At 49.3% G+C, this 9,940-nt stretch overlaps 1 protein-coding gene across 1 annotated transcript; it reads left to right on the top strand.

The window, feature by feature from the left end:
* Positions 1 to 1,063: 1,063 nt before the first annotated feature.
* LOC146195282 (uncharacterized) lies at positions 1,064 to 2,451 on the top strand. The gene has a single exon (XM_084596763.1). The coding sequence runs from the start codon at positions 1,111 to 1,113 to the stop codon at positions 2,449 to 2,451; it is 1,341 nt and encodes a 446-aa protein (XP_084452889.1). The 5' UTR covers positions 1,064 to 1,110.
* The last annotated feature ends 7,489 nt before the right edge of the window (positions 2,452 to 9,940 follow it).

Below are 9,940 nucleotides of genomic sequence, written 5' to 3'. Positions count from 1 at the left end.
CTAGCGGTGGCGCTAGCGGCGCGCCGTCTCGGCGTGCACCTCTAGCTACCGTCACTAGATGGCGATTGCCGCGCACAGTGCATGGACCATAAAATGTGTGCGTTTCCAGAAATGCGTTGAGCCTAAGGTCCGAATTTATGCAATATCTTGTAAATATTTACTAACAGAAGAAGCTTATTAGATATAATAGTGCTTATGCTTTGTTAGGAAATCATTTTACGAAGCAGTTAGGCAGTACTATAATCATAGCACGGACATACAACTAACACCTGTAAGCGGCACGGCTGTAATAGGATGGCGAGCAAAACGTTTTCGAAGTATCGCTCAGGTCTCTCCTCATGCAGACGTACTAATCTTTTTATCCTATAAAAGAATGTGTAGTCGCGTCTACTATGTGGAAGTTTGTTGGTTAGGTTTTCGGTGTGTTTCCTACACATGCCCCGAGACAGCGGAATAAATTTGAATATTTGGTGTACTATACAGTGATGTATGTACTGTGGCACTTCCGTAATGTTTCCGAGAGGTCGAGAAGACAAAACAGAGCAATGTTTCCCAGGTTGCGCAAATTGCGTACAATCATTCATGCTCATTTAGAGGAACGGCTGTTTGTTTTGGGGGAACAAGAGTTCTTCCGTCAATGGTCAACACGATATGTTCTTGTATCCAAAAACAGAGTGTTTTTAACTGTTTGAGGGTCTTTGATGTAACATAGCGGCAAGCTCAGACCCACACCAGCAGCTGTGTAACCTATAAGGTTAGGCCTCTTTTGTTGTCTGTCGTAACTTTTGGGTGTGTGCAAAGTGATGATTTGCTCATTTGGTTGTCATTTGTGAACAATATTCATACTTACAGCCAATTTTGATTTGGAGGGTGTTGTCCTCCTGTTGTCATCCAGCATCCTGTCATGTTTTCACATATTTGTATTGATCCCATGTTACGGTGTTGATGGGTCTGCTTTGTACTGCTGTACTTGACATGTCACCTTCGGGTGTAATAAAACATTTTCTTTCGCCTTTTACTAATTTAGGGTTAGTATAGTGCGTCGTCGCGGACGGTGGGTGATTAAGGCCCCGGCGCCGCGCGCAGCGTGGTTGCTTGGGCATCGCAAGGATGAACCGCCAATCGCCGTTGCAGCACCCGTCAAAGGCGCAGTGCTTCTTTTTCAGTGCGCCGGAGCATACACCAGTGGATGCTATCATCGACGCAATCGAAGAAATTGTCGGAGCCGGTGGGCTGATCTACCTGCAGCACCACGGAGGCACGAGGTTCTTGGCTGCCGTCCGTTCAGCGGCCCAGGCAGCTAAGATGGCAGCAAGCGGATCAATCAAGCTTGCGAACAAGGTTGTTCCTCTGGAACAGATGGGTTCACCTGTGGTCTACGTGACCGTGTATCGCCTGCCACCGTGCATCAGCGATGAGGCCCTTGTGGCAGCCCTTGTTCCCTACGGGAAGTGTCACGGCGTCTCGGACGTCGTCTTCAAGGACCGCTCGGACATCTCCAATGGTACCAGACTTGTCAAGTTAGAAATGGTGAAGCCGGCACCCAACTTCATCGTTGTGGCTGGCTACCGCGTTATGATAGAGTATAAAGGAATGAAGAGAGTGTGTTCCAGGTGCGGTGTCGAAGGACACTTCAAAGCCGCATGCAAGACGGCGAGGTGCGCGCGGTGCGCGGTTTACGGCCACGCAACCAGCGAGTGCAAAGAGCCATGCCGTCGCTGTCAGGGAAGTCACGCTACAGTTGACTGTGCCCAGCCGCGCTCATACGCTGCTGCCGCCACTCCGCCCTCCCAGCAACACCCCACGCCCGCTGTAAGTGAAGGAATTCGGAATCCCGAAGAAGGTTCCCTTCAGCGAGACGCAGTACAAGACGACTCTGAGAAGACACAGGTCCCGTCAGTTACCACTCGAAACACAGATGCTTCCTCAGTCGAAGGAAACGCGCCGACCACGACTGAGACTACGTCCAATGACAACATCGCTTCCGAGCTGTCAGACTCAAGTTCTCAGCAAGACCAGGAAGAAGAAAGACGCCTACATACAGAAAGTCAGAACATCCCCAAAGACCCTCGCCTTGTTAACCCTATAAGTCAAGTAGCAGACCTCCTGGAAGCAGCGCGAAAGTCGGGCAGCATTGAATATGGCGCTACCAGTAGCCATGGCTTACACAGCGGCCACGCCCCTTTCAGCAGCCATCTTGGCCTCCCCGACGACTCGCACGGTCCCAGTAACATAACAGAACCACGCCTCGGGCCCAGACCAGAAGAAAACGCCAACAGGAGAAATGCAAGCGCAGGGAGATGTCGACCGCGAGCTGAAGACTCTAAAAGACAACTGTCCTCCTCAGACAGCAGCACGGCGGCAAGAAAAGATATTGCCCCGCTTAAGAAGTCAAAAAAGACACCGGACGAAAGCGCCATGGACTTCACTTCAGATGCGGAATCGCCTTAGAGCCAGTCATCTTGCACCGTTGTGCGCTCTTTTTTTCTTTTTTTTTTCTTCCCCTCCTTCTTTCCCCCGCTCTCCTTTCAACGGAACTGGAATGCCTCGTCCACGCCTACCCAGCCTCGCTATCAACGGCGCAGTCATCTTCCGGCAGCCGCCCGCACGTGTCGCCACGCCAACCGTCTGCATCTCGGACACTGCCCGCTTTGCCACATCTGCCGTCTGCAGTTACTCCTTCATTATTCTGTGCACTTTTTTCAGCGCGTGTGCGTCGCATCGTACCCCGCCTGTACGCCGTTGGGCCGCAAAAAGTTTTTTGTTCAAGTCGGTAAGCCAGCGTTTCAATGCCCTTCATATAAACAGAAATGGCATACTTACACATTGTAACACTCAATGCACAAGGTTTTAGAAATAGAAACAAGCAAAGAGAAATAGTCCATTTTGCAAGAGAAAACAAAGTAGATCTCCTGTTCCTGCAGGAATGTAACCTGCGGAACTCACAAGAAGTCAAAAGATTCTGTGAAGAGTTCTCCGTTAAAGCTTATTTTTCCTATAGCCCTTCACGGAGTCGTGGTGTGGGCGTAGTGGTTTTTTGCAGACCATTACTGCATGGCAGTTTCCGTTTGTTTGACACGGAAGGTCGAGTGATTGCCTTTGATTTTTTCTGGGGTGAAAAAAAATTTCGTGCACTAAACATTTATGCTCCAGCGACGCGGCCGAATTTGAAACGTTTCTTCACCGAGCTAGCCCCTTTCATTTTAGAAAACCATCCGTTTTTGGTACTAGGCGATTTCAACTGCGTTCTAGATGCCAGGCGCGACATACGAGGACCTGGACAGGATGGGTCCATAGCACATGCGGCCGAATTAGCACGATTCGTCCGCAAATATCAATTGACTGACGCCTGGGTGCACATGAAAGGCGACACTTTTGGTGGCACATGGCGACAAAGGCGAACACAGACCAGGCTAGACCGCGTGTATCTTCCACCCGAACTAGTCCCCCGTCTTGTACAATGCAATGTCCTAGCATTCTCCCCTGACGCTGGCCACATCTCGGACCACCAGCCGTTTTCCATTATCCTGCATTTAGAAGGGAAGCCCGGGGATCGTGGAGACCTCTGGAGGCTAGACGTAGCTTCTCTACGTGATCCCGCGGCATTAGCTGAAATTAAGGCAGCAGTAGAGGAATCGCTTACTCCGCGGAAGCAAGACATTGACAAATGGGACGATTTGAAACAAAGCTGGAGGTCCGCATGCATAAGAGCAAGCAGAAAGAGGAAGAAAGCAGAGACGGAGCAGATCTGCGAAATTTTGCGACGCATTCGCATAGTGCGAACGGGAGGTTCGAAGACTCAACTTTTCCAGGAATACCTTGAATGCCAGCGCGACCGATATAGCCGCCTTTTGTGCAGAACCTCACAGACGTCGGCAAAGGCATGGGCAACAAATCGACCAGTCTCCGATCCAGAGGTGCTGCGTTTGGCACGCACGTCAAGTTCCGCTCGCAGTAGTTCGTCGTTTATAGGAAAAGTATTTGTTGAAGATGGGAGCGAGAGCGGACTGCGTCGAGACATCGAAAGGATGTTCTATAACTGGTTCAGTGATGCTTTTATGTCAGAATGCACGCAAACTGCCGAAACACTCAAGAATGAAATCACTAATTTTTGTTGTAGTCTTCCACAATTGGATGATGCAGAAGGAAAAAATTTAACCGCCTCCACCGACAAGCAAGAACTTTTCCTCGTCTTGAAAACTATGAACAGCGGAGCAGCTCCCGGAACGGACGGCCTACCCGTCGAATTTTACCGAGCCTGCTGGTCGGAAGTCAGCGACGCTTTAGTAGCCCTACTAAATCGAGTACTGAAATGCAAAGGGATACCTAGATCGTTTTCAAGAGGGCGTGTAACCCTCCTGCCTAAACCCGGCGCAGATCCTGCAAAGCCAGCATCATGGAGACCAATAACTCTTTTGAATGCAGACTATAAAATATTTGCAGCCCTACTCGTCCAGCGTCTTAAAGGACTATTAAGTAAAATAGTTAGTCCTCTCCAGACCTGTTCCATTCCTGGAAGGAGCATATTTTCCTCACTCAACCTTACTCGAGACATAATACAATACACGAAAGCGCGGGCAGCACCAGGTCTTCTGGTTGCTTTAGATCAGGCGAAAGCTTTTGACCGCCTCGAACATCAATACCTTTTCGAAGTGCTGCGTTGTTATAATTTTCCCAATGAGTTCATCCAAGTTCTTAAACTATTGTATTCAAATATGACTGGGGAATTATTGTTGAACGGGATCGTAACACCAACATTTAATGTCACAAGAGGGGTCCGGCAAGGATGCCCTCTCTCCCCTGTACTGTTCGTGTTGGCAATTGACCCATTGTTAAGGCGTTGGCACAACAATACAACAATAAGGGGCCTCCCAATGCCAGGTTCCAGCCGCGTTAAAGTCTCTGCTTACGCGGATGATGTTACCCTTTTCCTAGAAGATGTGGACAGCCTTGCAGGGGTCTTTACAACTTGCAATGTTTATTCCACTTTGTCGGGTGCCAGAGTGAACATCGATAAGTGCGGAGCACTAAATTTAGGAAATAACAACATCGCATTACCAGGTGGAATCAGACAAGTGGATCACATGCGTATATTGGGCGCTATTTTTTGCGCAAGTGGAGTTTCCCCGCACATGTGGAAAGATATTGTGAGCGGGATACGACGACAGACTGAAGCTGTGTCGGCAGGATCCTTGTCTTTGGAAGAAAGAGCTTATCTAATTAAGAACGTAATGTGTAGCAAGCTCTGGTTTGCAGCACGAGTGGCCTTACCACCGTCATCAACGGTACGCACAGTAAACACTCTCATCTTCTCTTGGTTCTGGCTTGGGAAATCGCAGTACGTAACACAAGCATCCCTCCGTCTTCCTAAGGCAAATGGAGGCTGGAGCCTACCTTGCGTCGTCACTTTCAGCAGAATTCTCTGTACAAAATGCACTTGTGATCTTCTAGAAGATGAATCTTTTCAAGGAAGGGTATTATTATTGTATTGGTTAGGCCATTACAAGCGCACTCTAGTGCCTCGAGGCCTAGGCAACTTAGCACCAACAGCTGTTGTACCAGCGCCCCAGTATGCTGCTGCAGCACGTATGTATGCACAACTTGAAGCGCTTCCGAATGTGTTGTGGCGCTCAGCACCAGTATCCAGGCTGTGTGAAACCATGTGTATGTCGGCCCCGCCTTCGAAGTCTTTGCCAGGTCCAACACACAATTGGAAACCTGTATCTTCGCGTGACTTGCCATCATCTGTCAGAGATGTCTACTGGCAGTACTCGTGGGGCATCTTGCCAACCAGGGACAGGCTGAATAGATGGGGCATGGTGCCAAATAACAAATGCATAAACTGTGCTCAAGTAGAGACTAATAATCATCCTATAAAAGAATGTGTAGTCGCGTCTACTATGTGGAAGTTTGTTGGGAAGGTTTTCGGTGTGTTTCCTACACATGCCCCCAGACAGCGGAATAAATTTGAATATTTGGTGTACTATACAGTGATGTATGTACTGTGGCACTTCCGTAATGTTTCCGAGAGGTCGAGAAGACAAAACAGAGCAATGTTTCCCAGGTTGCGCAAATTGCGTACAATCATTCATGCTCATTTAGAGGAACGGCTGTTTGTTTTGGGGGAACAAGAGTTCCTCCGTCAATGGTCAACACGATATTTTCTTGTATCCAAAAACAGTGTTTTTAACTGTTTGAGGGTCTTTGATGTAACATAGCGGCAAGCTCAGACCCACACCAGCAGCTGTGTAACCTATAAGGTTAGGCCTCTTTTGTTGTCTGTCGTAACTTTTGGGTGTGTGCAAAGTGATGATTTGCTCATTTGGTTGTCATTTGTGAACAATATTCATGCTTACAGCCAATTTTGATTTGGAGGGTGTTGTCCTCCTGTTGTCATCCAGCATCCTGTCATGTTTTCACATATTTGTATTGATCCCATGTTACGGTGTTGATGGGTCTGCTTTGTACTGCTGTACATGACATGTCACCTTCGGGTGTAATAAAACATTTTCTTTCGCCTTTTACTAAAGATTACCGTGGGGAGGGACACTCCAATGAGCCTATAGGCCAATTTTTGTGAGGCCTTACCCGTTTGGGTGAGGCCAAATTCGTTAATCAAAATAAGACTTTAAGCTAGATACTCATGTGCGAAAGCTTGACTGGCATGCCGCAGCGATCGCCGCATGCGAACTGCCGCCGCAGTGCCAGCCGGGACACATGGAGCACCGTGCGTCCGGCGAGCGAGCTCCATCAAGCTCCGCCCACAGCAGCTGTCACCGCGTAGCAGAGACGGAAGACTGCTTGGCTTTATCAACTTCACATGAATTCACGCTCGTACAAGAAATGACAAAACAGCGATGTATGTTATCAGGATTGTCTACTGTACTCGTGCAACAACAGCATGCCTGCACACGTACGAAGCGTTCGGCAACGATACCACCCGCGGACGCGCTGGGCGACGAACTCCACCGATTCGTGCTTGCCCTAGTCGTCGCTAGGCCTAGCCGGTGTCGTACCGGAGGCAGCGGACCACGCTTCGGAGCGGGACGACGCTGTAATAAAGGTTCGAATTTTATCACCAGCGTACTGAGAAGGCCATCTATAATAGAATGAACATAAGCTCGATTTGAGCGGCACATTCGGCAGCGGAGCGAGCAGACGTTTGGCGATCGACCGGGCAGCAGCAGTGGTTGGGCGAACAAACTCGCTTGTGTCGCAGTTATCCCTCGTAGCAGCTCTTCAGATTGGCTGGCGATCTTCACAATTTACTTGTAGTTGACAGTCCTGTATTTAGTGACTTTTTATGCACACGAAGAAACAATACTGAAGGGTTTTTTAGATGCCGGCGCGTCCGCGTCGTCTGCTCGGTAGTACCTCGACCCCTCGACGGTGGAGCCGAGAGGCGCTCCATCTTAGTGTTCCTGTATATGCTCCCTGCGGGAGCATATACAGGAACACTACTCCACCTATGGCTCCACCGCACAGCCTCCCTACGTAACCGTGACGTCGCCGCTGTTCGCGCTCGCATTGGCTGCAGCCACCCGCCGGAGCGTCGCTTCGCCACGCATCGCATGCGGACTGCCGGAGACATCTGCCCGTTTGGACGCAGGCGGCAAGTGCCGGTTTGCCGGATCGGGCTCGTCCGGACGCGGCGCGCCGGTGCGGATCGCACTCGCTTTTCGGACATGCGTCCCCGCCTTTACGCTCCAAGGCTGTCGTGCATTCCTAATCTTAACGACCACGGTAAGCTGTTTGGAATGCACACTGCGCTTCCAGGTGCGTTGTGGTCAGCGCGATAAATACTGAGGGCGTGCTTGTTCCTCTGATTAAAACAATTCTTTGTCTCTATTACTTCCACAATGGTGTTTTAATTATGGAGACGCTGTTTCTCGGCGAAAATATACATTGGGAAAGAATGCAGGCGCATGCGGTGTACAGTTAGAGAATTAAGCGCTGTTACTGGTTCTAATGGGGAGATCGTTTTTTTTTTACTTCCAGTTTTTCTTTCTCTCGCCAAGATCGGCATTGTTATCAAATTCTAACCTCTTGCAATATGAATAAATAGGCGATATCTTGCGCTTTGAGAACAGCCTGTGTATATTGTTTGCATTATAGATACCGTCCATGAGTGAAAACGTTGCTCATGGTCGCCAGAACTCGCACATCAACTTCACATCTGTAAAAGTCACAGAGTGGCCCAGCTGCTGTAGGCACTGCTGACCCAGTAAAGTTAATCATTCATGCGCCGGGCGAGCAAAATTTTGTTTGTACAACAGGTACGCAAGTAAGCCTTCCCAACCACATTTAACTACTGCTATGCAGTCAAAACTTGAAACTGACAATTTTGCGACATTACGCGCGTGTTGGAGCATATACCGCGGTAATGCGTCGTGCTTCAACAACGCGCACTCTGAATTTGCGGACGCTCTACGCCTTAAATGATGGTCCTTTTCACAAGTTTTCTTGCACAATTCTTATAAGGCATGAAATTTTGCTTCAAAAATATCGGCGCAGGGCTTCAACAATTTTTTTTATTGGTTCACAGGAAGGAAAAGGCGCGGTAACTGTCTCACTTGTTTTCTGTGGACACCTTAACCGCGCCGTAAGAGAAAGGGGAAAGGTGGGAGTGAAAGTGGAAATAGAGAAAGAGGATCCGTAGTGGAGGGCTGCGGAGTAATTTCGACCACCTGGGGATCTTTAACGCGCGCTGACATCGCATAGCACACGGACGCCACTTCGTTTCGCCTCCATTGAAACGCAGCCGCCGTTTCGAACCCGGGAACTCCGGCACAGTGGTCGGGCGTCTTACCACTGCACCACCCCGGCGGCGCAGGCTTCAACAGTTTTTCGTGTTTCCCTCCGGTAGTGCGTCAGCCGTCGTCTCCTTCCACCACCGTCGAGGCCGCGCCGCGGGGCAGAGTGGAACGGAGGAGAAGGGAAGTGGTTGGGTGTTCTTTGCATTATGGCGGGCAAGTGGATGATCACGACTACCTAACAGCTCACACGTATTCAACTTTGAAAGGCTTTCTGGCTTTGTATGAAATGCCTGCGCGTTTCATTTTTTTTTTATATATATTTGTGGTGCGCATCGAAGGCGCTGACAAGTGCAAAGTCCGACGCGGGGCGCCTCATCAGTGATTGCTGCGCCGTAGCGCATTGTCTTACACTCCTTGGCAGGTCGACGGGTGTTGTATTGCAGGGCCTTGCTAGCTCGCTCCTGAGACGCGTGTGATGGAAGCGGCGCCGTCTACCAGTGCCGGTAGCGCTGGGCGGTGCGAACGAGGTGCAATAACGCTATCGCGTTCCACTCTTGAAGGCGAAGCTTAAGCGTCCTCGAAATTTTTTTATGCGAAGCATATTAACGTAGGTTTCGGGCCTTCGCGCGACGCCCGGCGGTGGCCATCATTGACCCTGAAGTGGGGTCACGTGACATGACGTCACACCGGCTGCAGATGGGGCCTCGTATCGCGCCGTCGGTCGTCTCCCGGCGGTGGCCACCATTGAAGTGAGATCACATGATGTGCAATAACGCTATCGCGTTCCACTCTTGAAGGCGAAGCTTAAGCGTCCTCCAAATTTTTTTTTGATGATTGCTGACCACTCCAAATAATATTTGTGAAAGAAGGCTGAACGTGCGCAATCATAATCTCGTCCAGCTAGAACCTCCCTTATAAACGAGCGAGGCATAATATTATCAGAACAAAGCTCTATATTGACAATGCTGCGGTTCAGGAAGGTGAGATGTTCATTACCAGATAGTAATATCTACACACTGGGCAATGACTTCTATATATTATCCAAAAAAAAAACAACAACAAATCAAACATAGCGAAGCGTTAGCACTTACACCATAACATATTTGTCTCTAAGCGAAGTTTGCGTATACATACGCCGTGTTAAAACAATAATTTTTTTCGATTATTCAATTCAGGTCTTTCAT

This window comes from Amblyomma maculatum, chromosome 3 (assembly GCF_055883805.1).
Source record: "Amblyomma maculatum isolate TAMU_Amacu chromosome 3, ASM5588380v1, whole genome shotgun sequence".
In the NCBI taxonomy this organism is placed as follows: Eukaryota; Metazoa; Arthropoda; class Arachnida; order Ixodida; family Ixodidae; genus Amblyomma; species Amblyomma maculatum.
This window is presented reverse-complemented; position numbering and strand designations above follow the sequence as displayed.